Genomic DNA, 16,974 nt, shown 5'->3' on the forward strand with positions numbered 1-16,974 from the left:
TCTAGTGAATATTCAAGACTGACTTCCTTTAGGATGGACTGGTTGGATCTCCTTGCAGTCCAAGGGACTCTCAAGAGTCTTCTCCAACACCACAGTTCAAAAGCATCAATTCTTCGGTGCTCAGCTTTCTTTATAGTTCAACTCTCATATCCATACATGACCACTGGAAAAAACCGTAGCTTTGACTAGACAGACCTTTGTTGGCAAAGTAATGTCTCTGCTTTTTAATATGCTCACTAGGTTGGTCATAGCTTTTCTTCCAAGGGGCAAGCGTCTTTTAATTTCATGGCGGCAATCACCATCTGTAGTGATTTTGGAGCCCCAAAAAATAAAGTCTGTCACTGTTTCCACTGTTTGTCCATCTTAGCTGGGACCTATGTTTGGGGCTTATTTGGTTTTGACAGTGACCCAACTGCAAACATATAATCTTGATTATTAAGGTAAATTGCCTGCACAAGAGATTTACCTTTTAAGATTAATCCCCCCTGAAGCCCACATTGTAGAAATCCCCAGGGAATAATTTTTCCTTCGTATTTGTCCCTCCTGCTGTATAAAATAAGGTAAGCAAAGCAGAATCTCTCCCTTTGGCTCCTGGAGCAGAGTGATGCTTCACATTTACTGTGTTTTAGGAGTTGGGGGTCGGGGAGCAAGGTTCAGGTTTGTAAAGGATGATGACATTGAGAGTCAAGAAATTTTAGAATCATGGATTATCCATCAGAAATGAAATGAGTTTGGGTTGATACCTACTACACCAACGGACTATTTCTTTCTGCTAGGCAGTGTGAGTGACTAGGAAAGTAATTTTAGTACAGTCTTGGGCCAAAGAAAATCAGAATGGCAATCCACTGTCCTGATCCCCAGTCCAGTGAAGGTTCTAAATATAAATGCTTTTAGATCGGGCCCTATTTTAGTCTGGCTAATCAAGAGTTGATGGATTTTTTTTTTTTTCCTTAAGTTACTAAAAAGGCCCTTGATTGGTCTCAGTGCAAAGGGTTTGGGGAAATAGACAAGGAAAGTGCCAGTTTGGGTTGCTGCAGTTTGTTTGTTTTTTGTTTTTTTCCTCAATTAGCTTCCCCTCATGACCTCTTGACCCTTGACCCTGGATATGTCATCTTTCAGGGGTGATTTTTTAATCTTCTGAGAACTTCCTGATTTAGAAAAACTAACCTTGAAGCCTTCATATGAAGTGCTTTGGTTTGAATCCAATCCCCTGGGTTCCCTTTACCAACATCAGCTCCTATCTCCTGCTTCTTTGGACTTTGCTGCTAAACCTCATGGCTGGGAACTTCTTCAGCAATCTGTCCTTGAGCTGCTAGAGTCCCTTCATCCAGACTTACGGAGAGCAGGCAAACCAGGGAATTCACATTTCTCCTGGGTGGTCAAACAAGGACTGTCTAATGCTGGGCTACGAAGACCCAGTGCCCTTGGTTAGAGACTGGAGTTCCCAGGGCATTGGGCCAAGGCCAGCACTTTGCCTGACTGTCCTTTATTTCCTTCTCCATCCAATTTTCTCCATCCCTTACTTGTCTCTCCCAGGAGTACTTGGTAAACCCATCACTTGAGCAAGCATCTGCTTCTGAAAGAGCCCCCCTAAGACACTCCTCTGCTTCTGAGTCAAGAGCTCCTGTTTTATCCAAAAAATCTAGAGTCAAATATGGATAGTGCTGTCTAGATGATAGCTGAGGGGAAGTTTTTAATGATTTATTTATTTATTTTTATCCTTGGCTGTGCTGGGTTTTCCTTGCTACACATGCACTTCCTCTCGTTGCAGTGATCCAGGGCCACCCTCTAGTTCGGTGCACAGGCTTCTCATTTCGGCGAGCCTGTTGCGGACCACAGGCTCGAGGCGCACAGGCTTCCGTAGTTGCAGTGCTCAGGGTTATTTGCCTTGTAGCATGTGGGATCTTCACGGACTGGAGATCAAACCTGTGTGCCCTGCATTGGCGGGCAGATTCTTAACTGCTGGATCACCAGGAAAGCCGGAGAGGAAGTTTGATCTCCCTCAGATTTTATGAAAAGAATAGTAACAATGTTTACGTGTTCTATTCTTTGCAGTTGTAGGCCTATGTCCTGAGGTTGGTGAAAAGGGACATTTTCAGCACTGTAAATCCAGGACAAAATGGGGGAGAGTTCAAGAAATAAATGCAGCCTTTCATTGAATGCCTCCAGGGTTCCAGGCATTGTGCAAAGTATACACATATCAACTCATTTCAGACTCAGTGTCAATCTGCAGGAGATCAGTAAGGGGAAACTGAGGCATGGAGCATTTCAGTAGCTTTTGTGATCACACAGCTAATCAGTGGCTCTGTCACTTCAGACACAAGAATTTCCCAAGGTTAGGGAGCTTCCAAACCCTGTCCTGAAACTTGGGAGTAATTGGAGATGGACCTCCAAGAGCGAATCTCCCCCACCCCCGTAAACTGCCATTTAACATAGACAGGACTTCTCGTAGCTTGAAGGTGATCAGGACAAACACTTTGTCCCCACCGGAGCAGAGAGGAGAGCATTTTCCTGCATCTTGCCTTGCCTGGTAAACATGGGGAGGCAGGGGTGGGCTGAAGGTGGGGACTGTCATTCACCCCTGCTCTGAGAACAAAGCATGCGTGACATTGCAGGGAGAGCCCTGGGAAGCATTTCAAAAGCTCCACCGAAACCAGACAACCTTTCAATCCATTTATCAAAGTGTCTGCATTTCCCGTTTCAGGGTAGATGAAACAATAATAAATTTGCGAAGAAAGTTAATCTGTGTCCAAAGCATTTTAGTAAATTAAAAAGGTGGGGGGTGGGGTAGTGCTGGCTGGAAGGGGGATCTATTGGTTCTTGCCAACTCCTGTTTGACTTACTGTCTCCTTAATAAGTCCTCTTTGGTTTGGTGTTTTGGGATGGAATAATCAGTTGGTTAATCATTTTCCGGAAGCAGGAAAATGCACTTTAGCTAATGCAGTTCTTCTTTCTGAGTCCTAATTATTTAAAAAGGCATTCCATTCTGTAGCCCCACTTTCCAACCAAGAAAGCCTTTCCTACCAGTCATCTTCTTTTATTTCCCCAGAAAATCCCAGCTCGATTCTCTCTCTCACCCTAGTCCAACCTCATTCCTTTCCTCTAAGGTTGTTTACCTGGCCACTTTGGAGCATTTTCCCCCAGGAAGAGGGAAGTACTAAACCCCTTGACAAACAATTGCCAGAACTAGGATCTGGGCACTCTGGATAGACTTTGTTATTTTTATTTAAGTGTCAGGCGAAAATGGTGGCTCTTGTCTCTCTCAAAGATAGTACTTAACAATAGCTCCCTGCTCTGGCATCATGCTGAGATAAACACACTATTAGGAACCCTCACAAAGGCCCCAAGATAATTGTGAAGGGACAGTTACCGAAAATGAAGCACCCAGCCCTGAACCCTCCTCCACACCCCATCAGTAACACCATTAAAGCTGTCAGTTTATCAGCCCACTAGAGGTATTTATGAAATCAATATACAGTCCTGCAGATAAATGGCAGTGGTACTGTTAGCCAGAGAAAAGAAGCTCCATGGAAAATAAAATTAATAAAATTTACAAGCAGATTGTCATGGGGAACAGATAAATTCCCTACCATCTACTGTTTTGCTCAAACTGCAGCAAGAGGAAGGCATGGCAAGGAGGTGGCAAGAGCAGTGCTTTCAATGGGGCTTCTGAAAGTAGGAGCAAGACTGGGTGTGTTTACGGCAAGAGAATAGTGAATGGAAACCCACGTGGCCGTCCCATCCCAGTGCAGGATTTTGTCTGTGTGACCACTTTCGTGGGAGATTGCCTGGCACCTCCACCAGATTTTTCTGCTTAAATAAGACTCTTCTCTTTTCACCCTACTGTACTGCAAACCAGAGTACTCATACAATTGTTCTTGGTTCAGTATACCGGGGTACCTTAAACTCAAAGGGTGAATGCATTATTGGACTATGTACCACTTCATCTGGCTTTCAAGTGTGCTTAGAACTGATCATTCTAAATCTCTCTCCTGTTTCCTCCACCTGCCCTGATTTTGATCATTAGCCATTTGCCACAGGCCTGAGCGATTTCCCAGAGTGGCCAAAGCCAGCAGCCACGCCTGCGAGAGAAGCAGGCAGGGGCTCACTGCCCTGGAGGCCAGCCTTCACTCGGCAGGAAAGACGGGCCGTTGTGGCTGCCGAAGCCTCAGGGACAGCCCAGGGGCCTGGTGGAAGTTGCCTGAGGCGGATGACAGGACCTGGGCCCCCTGCTCTTGAAGGCTGATGGAGAGCAGGGGAGTGGCCTTGGTGACACTGCCTGACCTCTGCTGTTGTCGTGGGCTTTGTTCAGCGCCCAGACTGCAGGCTGGAGCCCTGCTCATTGAATCAGGCCCAGCCTGGGGAGCCTGCAGCGGGGCGCACTCTGCATCTGAATTTACTTACATCAGTTGCAGGCAGAGGAAACTGGATTTGAGATTGGGAGCACCCTGTTACTCAGCCCCGAGACTTCCCTCTGTGTTTGTCTCTGCACCTGATACCACACTAGGCCTGGCCTCGGGGCCCAATGGTGGCCCCGTCTCCATGGGGCCCAACAGTGGCCACTCTCCACCGCTCAGAGCAGGGCCACTCAGCTCAGCAGATGAGAGCGGAAAAATGGACACCTCTCTTCTGCTTCCTAGGTTTCCTCTTGCTCCCTGGCAAAATGGTTAATTTAGAGGGCCCAGGTTTTAGTGGAGGATGGTGGTCTGACTTCTCTTTCCAAATATATTTGGAATCATCTATAGCTTTGGATTAGGTGTCCATGGAAAATCAGCAAGGGAATGTCCATTTGCCTCTAGGACAGCATGGCAATTTGAGACATTTTCCCTGTGACCCAGCACATCTCCTCATATGACTTTATACCAAGGAGGTAGCCAAACAAGCATCCTCAAAATGTGTGGGCACTGGGAAAATTCATCCCAGGGTTGCCTTAAATGGCAAATAAATAAATACATGACAGTGTAGGATCATATAGCCATCTATAGAATTGGATGATGTACAGCCATTAAAAATGTTGGCATCGGCATACTGTTAATGACAGAAACAGATGTTCTGAATATAGTGGGGGAAAAAAGGGTTATAGCAGACTATATACTATGAGATCATATTGGTGAAATTTATATATATATTACTCCTAATTGGTAACAGTGGTTGTGTCTGGGTAGGACATTTTTTACCTTAATATCTGAAAGTTATTGTGTTCTTTTCAAAGTAAGAAAGATATATATTTGTATATATAGATGTGATCGATACACAAATACATGCTTGATTACTCACTAAGACCCCAAGCAAGCTTGGGGTACGAATGAAAACAGGTGCGTATAATTGGTCCAGCAAAAAAGAAAGCTGGAAGGCCATGAGAACCGAAACAAACGCATGGGTCTCAAGAAAGGCTTTGGGGATTCTTAAAGAGGACGCTGCTGATACAGACTTGTTTCTGAGCAGCTTTGAGACCCGAACTTTGTCCCTTTCCCCTCCCTGCTCAAAACAGCATGTTACACTGCTAAATACGGAATCCATCATACCTGTCCCTAAGACAATCTAGGAGGCCCCCCCACGCCGAGTCTCTCCGGGGCTCCAGAAAAGCAGAGATGGTACCTCCCCCCACATCAGAAAATCCCAGACGACCTGGCTCCATTCCCATCTCAGATGACAAAGGCAGAGTTCCTGAGAAGATGGGAGAGGGAGAGATGCCGACCCTGCCCTGGGGGAGGGACGTCATGGGGGAGGGGAGGAAGGGGTCATCTCTTGGAAGTGGCAAAACAGAACTGGGTGCAGTGTGCAACAATTAACCCACTGCTTGGCTCGTGGCCTGGAGGTGCGAGACCACCCACAGAGCCCGCCCTGGAGGCAGCGGCCGCCTGCTAACCATTTCAGCAAGGCCATCTCCAGAGGAACAATGTGAGGGCTGCTGCCAGCCCGGGGCCTGAAACTAAACAGTCCCCCAAACACTGACCGCAGACTCAGCCACCAGAGGGGTTTTGTTATCATAATGAGATGCAGATAAAGCCTGGCTGGGTCCTTAACGCCTGTGCCTCTTCTCTTCTTGTTTAGAGATCTGAGCGAAAACCAGATCCTGGGAATCCCGAGGAAGGCGTTCCGCGGCATCGCCGACGTGAAGAACCTGTAAGTGATGTTTCTGTTGCTTTCCTGCAGACAGACTCTCTGGGCAAAGGCAGGGTGAGCGACATGGGACGGGCAGACAGCATCCCCATGCCTGGAGCTGCCTCGGGCCAGCTGCCTTTCGGACAGATTGAGGGGTATGCTGAAGTGGTTTCCAGAATGCCGAGGCAGCTCCATGGAGTCTCTTTCTTTGGTCATTTGTCCCCAGGCATCCATATAGAGTCCCAGACCCCAGTCACACTCCTGATCCACAGTAGCCCTGTGGCCTGAGGCTCGACTTAGCTTCTCCCAAGCTCATTACCTTCTATAAAACGGGGAAGATAGCCTGGTGGGGTATGGATGCAAATGAGAAAATGTTTTTCATGCTCAGTGCCTCAACATAGTAAGTGTTCAGCAAATGGGAGCCTTGATGATGCTGAACATCTTGATGGTGAAGATCTCACTGTTATTAAATAGGATCTTATGAGAGAGCATCAGGCCTTGTGTGCCAGGTTTCTGGGGCGACATAGCCAGACCTACTGCACTAGATGCTTGGGGTTTTTCTTCATTTTTATTTTGAAATAAGTATTGATTCATAGGAAGTTTCAAAAACAGTAGACCAGTCTGCATACCCTTTCTGCACTCCTGTGTGCACACATGTGCGCATGTGCAGGTCTCACTTTATCACGTGTGGATTCCCTTGCCTGTTACTGCAGCTGACGCAGAAGTATTCCGTCACCCTGCTTTTGAACTTGCCAGATGACTGTTGTCGCTTCTTGCCTGGCCCCCGCTGTTTGTCGCCAGTCAGGACTCTGGTCCCTTCCTTTCACGAGGAGTGTGCCTTTGGAACTTCCCACCTGCCCTGCTGAGCCCACGTGTTCGGAACCTGAGTTTGGAGGGGGGCACAGAGGAGGCCTTTCTGCCCACTGGCCTCCTGCACAGGCTGGTCTCCAACTTGAAAAGTCTTGAAGGAGGTTTTTTTTTAAAAAAAAAACTACTGTAGCTCTGACTTCTCCCTATAAGGACTGCAGGGACTTTGGTGTGCCAGAAAGCTGATGATGGCTTCCCAATACAGGCTGTCTGCCTCCCCTTTGCTGAGAACTGAACGGAAAGCTTTAGGTGTTTACCATGCAACGCACAGCGGAGGCACAGGCACCTGGGGTGAAGGGGGCAAGGGCCAGAGAGGACTTTGCAAGGGGCCCCAGGCAGGAGGCTGCCCCCCACTTCTGCTCCATCTGCCCAGCTGCAGAGGAGGGCTGGGAGGAGCAAACAAAGCCTGCGGAGACCGTGACTCAAGATGGAGCACGTAAGACGTGGTGTTGAACAGTGTCCCAGAAAAGCAGGAAAGCGTCAGAGCCCTACATTCCCCAGGTCAGTGAGAAACTGAGGACCAGAGAAGAACAGTGACAAACTCAGTCAACCATCTTCCTGGTGGTTGAGCCCTCAATTAACATCGTACATACAGAAAGGGGTATATCTATCCTGTTTCATGGCTGTAATTTTAAATGAGCCAGTTAATAAAAAGTAAATCATGGTGATGGATAAGCAGGACTGTGTAATGACTAACTACATTTTTGAATCTCAGGAAAGTGATTCATTCTTAGAGTCATCCTCAATAGTTTGTGGGGTTTGAGGGTTTGTTGTTGTTTTCCTGTACCGTCTATAATTTCACAAAGCCCTCAGGAGCAGAAGGTGTTAAGAGTCTGCAAACTCAAGAACTATGGACAGGGCCTCCTTCGCCACTTGGATGTGTGTTCTGAACAGCAAGGATCTAGGGGGACAGGGGAGACAAATAAACTCACTGCTTAAATGATGAATTAACCAACAAAGCACCGGAGGTTGATCACCTAATGCTTCTGATCAGTCAGCGTGCTTTTGGGGACCAGGACTCTAAGGCCCAGAAGTGTGAGTCATGCCTCAGGTGACTTTATGCTGTAACTGGGGACAAGAAGCGTGCATCCGAGAGGAAATCCAGAGTTTTAGTAGCCCACGGGAAAATGAGCTGACCAGTGGCCATGCGTCATGAAGGACTGTCAGAGCTCAAAGAAGAACACTAGCTTTGGGCAGTGTCACCTACAGGATAGAACCGTGACTCTGGTTATCTGCTAGACATGTGCCCGATGCACAGCTGTTCCCCGTACTGACTCTGTGACCCAGGGTACAGCACTTGACACTCTGAGCCTAGATTTCTGCCCTGTGAGAGGAGGATAAGAATTGTACTTCACCTCCAGGGCTTTTGTGAGGTGAATGGAATAACACGTTTGAATAATGCAGTACTATGTTTGGCACTTGGAAGGTGCTTAGAAAGTTGTAGCTAATGTTACTGCTGTCTTCCATTTTTGTCATTGTGAAGATTTTCGCTGAGCCCAGACAGAGTGACGATGGAATCCACAGAGCGAACAGGCAAACGGCGTGTGCAGGGTGGGGAGGCGAGTCTGTACAAGCTGGGTGTCAAGGGCCACAAGCTGAGTCATCTCGTGAGAGTGGGGGGATCATGAGCCAGAGTCATAGGTGATCAGGTCAGAAAGAGCGGTGTAGTGTGGTTATAATTATAAAGACTTGCTCTGAGCCTGGAATCACGAGTGGAATGCACAGAGTGAATGGGCAAATATTGTGTGCAGAGTAGGGAGATCACGCGCCGGAATAATAGGTGAGCAGGTCAGAAAGAGCAGTGGGGGCCAGGTGGTGAGCCTTGCCTGCAAGGACCGTGCTAGGCACTGAGAAGGTGGAGAGCTTCTGAACTGAAAGAGGTCACGAGGGAAACAGTCGCCCTGGAAGAGGAACCTAGGACAGGAGAAGGTGGAAGGGAAGGGGGTGTGGAGATGAGGCTGTGGTCCAACATGCGGGATGAGGGCTCGCAGTCAGGAGTGGAAGGAGGAGTCCCACAGTAAAATGCCAGTGAGAACCAAGGCAGCGGAGCTGGCAATCGGGATTATTAGACTGAGGAAAAGAAGAGGCAAAGGACACGTTCCATATTTAGGTGACACAGAGAATGATGGCAAGTCCTCAGTCATTCACCCATGCAGCCTCAGGTGTTTTCTGAGCTCCTACTACATGCCAGTTCTAGGGGGAAATGCCTCTGAGCTCTGCCTTCTTGGAGCTCCCATTCCACAGAGAGTGAAAGATCAGGAGTGGGGTCAAGGCTGGAAGATGCTAAGTGGAGTGTAAAGTAGTGTCAGGCCTTGCACAGTGCGGGCGGAGCATCTTTTCTGCGTCAGGGAATGGGTGAACTTGACCTCCCACCCTGTTCCTGCTGGGTCTCTGACTGGTTTGTGCTCATAGCGGCGTCTCTGGTTTAACTCAGAGGGTGTAAAGCTCAATCATCTTCTCACCTTAAGAGAAGATGAAGTGTAGGTAATTAGAGGCATGGGGCTTCCCAGGTGGCACAGAGGTAAAGAATCTGCCTGCCGGTGCAAGAGACACAGCTTTGACCTCTGAGTCAGGAGGGTCCCCTGGAGAAAGAAATGGCAACCCACTTCAGGATTCTTGCCTGGGAAGTCCTATGGACAGAGAAGCCTGGCAGGCTACAGTCCATGGGGTCGCAAAGAGTTGGACATGACTGAACACTCATACATCCAGGCACGCAATTGAAGATATAGGACCCAAGCTATGGAGCAAGGTCAAGAAGGAAGCATCTGAATAAAGGTTGATGGCTGTAGTTGTATATTTAAATATGTGTCACTACATGTGAAATAGGAGACAGTTTGTAAAAACTGTATGTTTGTATAAAACCTGTTAGGGAACATCCTACTCCAACCACACCTCAATCACTCAGTTGTGGACTATCTCTCTCGTGAGTGACAATGAGCGAATTTTAAACCTCGGGAATGTATATCCCTGCCATCAATCTGAGAACCACATGCCAGGGAACGTAACAGTCTTCTACTATTGCTTAAGCAAAATAGGAGATGATAAATTATTGCAGTATCAGGCTGTCGATTCCTGATACTATTAAGAGGAGAAAATCAAGGATTGGCTATTTGTGGTTTATGATTTTGTAGTCTTGGTGTGGATTTTCTTCGCTTGTCCTGACATTCCCCTTCAAGAATGAAGAGACTGTGTTACTCCCATTTTCCAGATGACAAAACTGAGTTTCAGTTAGTGTGTTGCATGTAATTTAGTAAAAGTCAGCAGACCCCGTTGGGCCTAAGCCTCTGCACTTAGTACCCACCCACCCATCTTCTGGACTCAGTCCATGGACATTTCTGTCTAGCCAGCTTGCTCCCCACTCAGCCCCGCCAGCAGAAGGAAGAAGGAAAGTAACGCACGGGGCTGCTGGCAAGCAGAGGCCTGATTGTTTGGCAGAGCTGAAAGGGCCCTGGGGCTTTTTGAACCTGGTGGAATGAGGAGGCACTGGTGTCATGCTGGTGCTGGGGGGATTTAGTGCCTTGCCCCCACCCAGGCGGCAGAAGGAAGCCCCTGTTTGCTTCCTGCTTTTCTGGAGAAAAGAAAGAATGCGATTAGCTGGGGATATGGCTCTATGCAATTACTCAAAGCTGGTTTTATGGGCTGATCCTGCTACAGTGCCTGCCTGGGAGAGGAGAGATTCTCTATTTAAAGAGAGACAATGGTTCTCATTAGTTATCTATTTTATACATAGTATCAACAGTGTATATATATCAGTCCCAACCTCCCAATTCCTCCCGTCCTTCCCCCTTGGTATCCATAGGTTTGTTCTCTCTATCTGTGTCTCTATTTCTGCTTTGTAAATAAGATCATCAGGGGCTTCCCTGGTGGCTTAGACAGTAAAGAACCCCCCTGCAATGTGGGAGACCTGGGTTTGATTCCTGGGGTGGAAAGATCCCCTGGAGAAGGGAACAGCTACCCACTCCAGTATTCTGGCCTGGAGAATTCCATGGACAGAGGAGCCTGGCGAGCTCCAGTCCATGGAGTTGCAAACAGTCAGACGTGCCAGAGCAACTGACACTTTCACTTTCATACCAAGATAGCTAAGGAGAACCTACTGTATAGCATGGGGAACGCTCCTCGGTGCTCTGATGACTTAAGTGTGAAGGAGATTGAAATAAGAGGGGATGAGTGTGTGTGTAGCTGATTCACCCTGCTGTGCCGCAGAGACTAACAATACCGTTGCAAAGCAGCTGTGTGCGTGTGTGCTCAGTTGTTTCACAAACTCCAATAAAAATGTTTTTAAAAGAATAATAAAATTTTAAAAGTAGAATCTTCATCTTTAACACACAAAAAAATAAATAAATAGAGACAATAAGATGGATAGATTGCTCTGGCAAAGAGGCAGTCAGGCATACTGACCTGTAGATAGGCCAATATTTGACATGCCAATGTTCCCTGCCTTCAATATGCAAATACCATGCTAGGGATCAGTGAAGACCCAGAGAGGAAAAAGACAGAAGGGGAGAAAGACAGACGAGAGAGAGAGAGCCGTAAGACAAAGAAATGAGGGGGGAAATGAATTGGAACAAAAAGAGAGATGACAAGCCACAATCCAGCAAAGCGTAATAAGAAAAAGACAAAACCAGTATAGATTGTTTTTTAAAAATGTCCCCTTGCTCTCTCTTTCTCAGCAGTTATGTTTTCCTCTGTTTTTCAGTTTCTATTTGCGAGGACTCTGTAGGACATGCATTCCAGAACAGAAAATCAATAACCCCTGTCTCTGCCAGCTAGCAGAATTTGGAATTGACGCTTTCAAAACAAAGCTGGACAGGCCGCCTTTGTGTTTCCTAGTTAGTCTGAGTTGCTGCACTGCCCGAGTCTGCCCTCCCGCTTCCTGAGATTAATGAGGGCTGTCTCAGCCCCACGAGCAGGCAGTAATCTTATGTGAGGGTGAGGGAGGGGCAGGGGCCGCCCATTGGTTGGTGGCATCTCTGTCTGCTAATCTTAGGCTCAGTTCACTCCATAACTGCACCTGGTACAGAGTCTGTGCTGTTGGTCATGCCCTGTAAGACCACATTGTCTGGGTCCCCTCTCACTCATCTGGTGCTTCTCACACACACCCTGAGCTTCTTTCTGCCACTGGACCTTTGCACTTGCTGCTCCCTTTTCGTGGTAGGCTAAACCCTCAGAACTCCACACAGTCAGCTCCTTCAGCTGCTTTAGTCTAAGCTCAGACATCACACCTCCTAGAGTGGCCTTACTTTACCCATCTGAGACAGCTCTCCAGCCTCCACTGCCCTCCCTCTCTAGCCTACTACCCAGTTACATTTATTAAGAGCATGCATTGCCCTCTGAAATGATCCTGTTCATCTATTTGTCACCCTGTCTCTGATGTCAGACACAATGAACATGAACACACAGGAACCATGCCCATCTCAATCACTGTGGAATCTCCAGTGCCTGAACAGCTCATAGCAGGGAAAAAGATTGCCTAAAAATATATCAAATGAATGTATTTGTTCTTTCATTTTTCAAGTATTTGTGGTTGACTTACTACATATAAGAAATATGCATAATTGTTGAAATACTTAATATGAAAATAATACTATAGAAGGAGACAGTGTGATGAGGAGGCAAACTAGTAAATCAGTGGGTTCAGAACAGGGGCCAGGACTCTGTTGGAGGTAAGAACAAAGATGTGGGAAGCAAACCTGATTCTGGCTTCACTCAGGTAGTGACATGAGTTGGGTCTTGAAGGAGGAGTAGGAGTTTACCCAGGGGAAGGGCATTCCAGGCAGAAGGAACAGTGTATGAAAAATCACCAACCTGTGCAAAGGGGCAGAAGTGTGTGAAAGAGTTGAGTTTTGTCAGAGATTCATAGCTGATGCACAGTGAGCGAGAGGAACGGTGAGGAGAGGTGAGGGTAGCAGGGTGGGGAGGCACAATCTGGAGGATTGGGGGTCAGGGAGGACCTCGAATGCCTGATCAGTACGGCAACAGCAAGGGGGAGCCACTGAAAACGTTTTAGTAGACAAGCAGCATAATCAGATTTTCATTTCAAAAAGACAGCTCTGGTGTCAGTGGGGAGGGTGAATCACTGAGAAGCAGAGGCTGAAGTCAGGCTGTCCAGTGAGAAGACTTGTTGAAAGCTCATGGCCCTGAATTCAGGCAGGCAGAGTGGACCTAAAGAGGCAACAGCGAACTGCAGAGGGCAACGGGAGAAAGCTGGCAGGCCCACAGGGCTGACTGGACAGTGAACCAAGTGCCTGTCGCCAGGGCCTAGCGGGTGGAGACAGAGGACAGGACCAGTGCCTGCCTCTCCTGATGAAAGCCTGTTGTCTTGGAAGGGAGAGTTGGGAAAATCTGCTCACAGGTGGCAAGCAGATGCCGACGCCTCACCTTCCCCAGGTGCAGCAAGTTTTCTAGCCTCTGCTTTGCATTCCTGGCTGTGTGTGTCAGGTTCAGAGGTGCTGCTGGAGGAAGCTGGACTGCACCCCAGGATGCTAAGTGCTACCCAAATAAGCTGTCTAAAGAAAAGAATCCCAGCAGCCCACCTGCCTGCCTCCTCCCTCCTCCCTCTCTTTCCTCCTCCCTTCCTTCCCCTCCCCTCCTTTCTTCCTCTTCCTTCCCCTCCCCTCCTCTCCCTTCCTCCTTCCTCCCCTCCTTCCTTCCTTCTTACCGCTCTTCCATTTTTCCCTTCCTCCTTCCACAAACTGTCATGGAGCCCTTACCCTCACCAGATCCAAAGCAAGTCCTGGAAAGAAAAAGATGAATAAGACAGCCCCTGGTTTTGGGACATACCATCACAGAAGGAGACCTGCAGCTGCACAGAGTGTATACAATATGACACCTTCTCCCCGAGAGCACTCTGCTCACTCTGCTCCCAGGGCCAACAGTGTAAGTGCTCAATAAATACCAGCTGATTTATTAAAGCAAATCCTCTGAAACGAGGCCAATAGTAAAATAAACTGGCAAATTAGGCTCCTTTAGTCTGGAGAAGACATGGTACAGTGTTATCCAAAGTGTATCATATCTTCTCCAGACAAGGAGTCTAATTTGCCAGTTATTTAAGATATGATACAGTGTTATCAAAAGGCAGGCTTCCCTGAGAGCTCAGTTGGTAAAGACTCCACCTGCACTGCTGGAGACCCCGTTTCGATTCCTGGGTCAGGAAGATCCACTGGAGAAGGGACTGGCTACCCACTCCAGGATTCTTGGGCTTCCCTTGTGGCTCAGCTGGTAAAGAATCCGCCTGCAATGCGGGGGACCTGGGTTCAATCCCTGGGTCGGGAAGATACCCTGGAGAAGGGAAAGGCTGCCCACTCCAGTATTCTGGCCTGGAGAATTCCATGGACTATAGAGTCCATGGGGTCACAAAGAGTTGGACACGACTGAGCGACTTTCACTTTCACGTTATACAAAAGCAAGGTGGTGGTGAGTGCCCCTTCCGAGAATTTGTGTCTAGAACTGGAAGTTTTATGGGCAACACATAGAATCCCTTCTAGGCCAAGATTACACCTTTTTTTTTTTTTTTTTTAAGATTACACCATTTTATAGGTTGTATTAGGGGTCCTCCACTGGGCATTGGATATTTCACGTAACCCCCCACCCTAAGTTCTAACTGCCTCTGAGTCATCTTTCTGCTCCAGAAGCCTGCAAGCCGTGCAGAGGTTGAAGCGGAAGCTGTCCTACCCACTGTTTTATTAGAGTTAGTTTCATGCCTGGTTCATAGTAGATGCTCAATAAACAATGAATAAGTGGGTGATTTTCAGAGCAAAGAGACTCCAACACTTAGAGGACTGCTAAAACCCTGAGTGAAAGAGCATGATTATATCTCGGAACAAAGAAGGATAAAAGCAAAGCTGTAAGAATCAGTCCAGAGAAGCCTTCTTCTTCTTTTTTTTTTTTTCCAGAATAATAGAGACTATTATTCTGGATCCAGCACTAAAATTTCTCATCTGGGACATTTTTATTTGTGGGCAAAATTCTTTTTTAAAAAAATCATTACAGATATTAAACTTCTCTGAGTATCTGCTGGATCATCAAAAAAGCAAGAGAGTTTTAGAAAAATATCTATTTCTGCTTTATTGACTATGCCAAAGCCTTTGACTGTGTGGATCACAATAAACTGTGGAAAATTCTGAAAGAGATGGGAATACCAGACCACCTGACCTGCCTCTTGAGAAACCTATATGCAGGTCAGGAAGCAACAGTTAAAACTGGACATGGAACGATAGACTGGTTCCAAATAGGAAAAGGAGTATATTGTCAAGGCTGCATATTGTCACCCTGCTTATTTAACTTATATGCAGAGTACATCATGAGAAACGCTGGGCTGGAGGAAGCACAAGCTGGAATCAAGATTGCCGGGACAAATATCAATAACCTTATATATGCAGATGACACCACCCTTATGGCAGAAAATGAAGAGGAACTAAAAAGCCTCTTGATGAAAGTGAAAGAGAGTGAAAAAGTTGACTTACAGCTTAACATTCAGAAAACTAAGATCATGGCATCTGGTCCCATCACCTCATGAGAAATAGATGGGGAAACAGTGGCTGACTTTGTTTTTTGGGCTCCAAAATCACTGCAGCCATGAAACTAAAAGACGCTTACTCATTAGAAGAAAAGCTATGACCAACCTAGATAGCATGTTAAAAAGCAGAGACATTACTTTGCCAACAAAGGTCCATCTGGTCAAGGCTATGGTTTTTCCAGTGGTCGTGTATGGATATGAGAGTTGGACTGTGAAGAAAGGTGAGCACCAAAGAATTGATGTTTTTGAACTGTGGTGTTGGAGAAGACTCTTGAGAGTCCCTTGGACTGCAAGGAGATCCAACCAGTCCATCCTAAAGGAGATCAGTCCTGGGTGTTCATTGGAAGGACTGATGCTGAAGCTGAAACTCCATACTTTGGCCACCTCATGCGGAGTTGACTCATTGGAAAAGACCCTGATGCTGGGAGGGATTGGGGGCAGGAGGGGAAGGGGACGGCAGAGGATGAGATGGTTGGATGGCATCATTGACTCGATGGACATGGGTTTGAGTAAGCTCTGGGAGTTGGTGATGGACAGGGAGGCCTGGCGTGCTGCGATTCATGGGGTCGCAAACAGTCAGACATGACTGAGCGACTGAACTGAACTGAACTGAACACTATATGCACAGCCAACGAGGGGTTTACAACAAGCATGTAAACTAGAGTCACATCTTTTCCTGCAGGCTGGCAAGAAGGTGCAGTGATTCTGGGCCCCTCTGAGTGGGGCTGAGCAGTCCTATGAGACATTCACTGTTGGACTGAGCTTTTGCTTGGAGACTTGTAGATCCAAAGAGAAACGAAAGGGTCTTAAGAAGAGAGAAGATGATTATTACAGTGGTGATCGCACTTTGAGACTCTAGTACCTATTGCTGTTCTGATTCTTTATCTCATTTGGAGTCAGTGTAGTGGAGTGATTAGAAGTGAGTTGTGTAGCACAGGGAACTCTATTAATGTTATGTGGCAGCCTGGATGGCAAGGGAGTTTGGGGGAGAATGGATACATGTATTGGTATGACCAATTCCCTTCGCCTGAAACTATCACAACATTGTTATCAGCTATATCCCAATACAAAATAAAAAGTCCAAAAAAAAAGCATGAGTTATGGAGTCAGACTTGATATTTGTGTTTAATTCTCGATTTGCTGCTCTGACTTGTGTGCCTTTGAACAGATAACTTATGTTTCTCAGTCTCATAACCTAAAATAGGGAAAATACCAGTGAGGCGTAAAGTAGGGAAACTGTGTCTTAAATATGTGAACACTACTACTTTGTGGTTTGCCCAAAGCCTTCATTGGTATTATCTTGTTTAATTAATGCAACAGCCCAACCAGATAATTAGGAAAAGTTTTATCAGCTTCTAGATATAGGTGGGTAAGTTGAAGCTCAAAGAACTTCAGAAACTCTCTCAAGGCAACCAGGCCAGTCAGTGGCCTAGGACAAGTCTGAAGTGTTTTTGAGGAGTAATCCAGGTAAAGCTCTGAGATTTGAC

The 16,974-nt window shown here is 46.9% G+C and overlaps 1 protein-coding gene across 1 annotated transcript in view; it reads left to right on the top strand.

Moving 5' to 3' along the window:
• Positions 1 to 16,974, top strand: part of SLIT3 (slit guidance ligand 3) — a 723,374-nt gene that overhangs the window by 467,278 nt on the left and 239,122 nt on the right. Inside the window, exon 5 of the mRNA XM_070476865.1 lies at positions 6,055 to 6,126. Coding sequence (XP_070332966.1) covers positions 6,055 to 6,126 — 72 coding nt within the window. The remainder of the gene's footprint in view (positions 1 to 6,054; positions 6,127 to 16,974) is intronic.

The sequence above is a fragment of the Odocoileus virginianus genome, chromosome 14, assembly GCF_023699985.2.
Source record: "Odocoileus virginianus isolate 20LAN1187 ecotype Illinois chromosome 14, Ovbor_1.2, whole genome shotgun sequence".
NCBI lineage: Eukaryota > Metazoa > Chordata > Mammalia > Artiodactyla > Cervidae > Odocoileus > Odocoileus virginianus.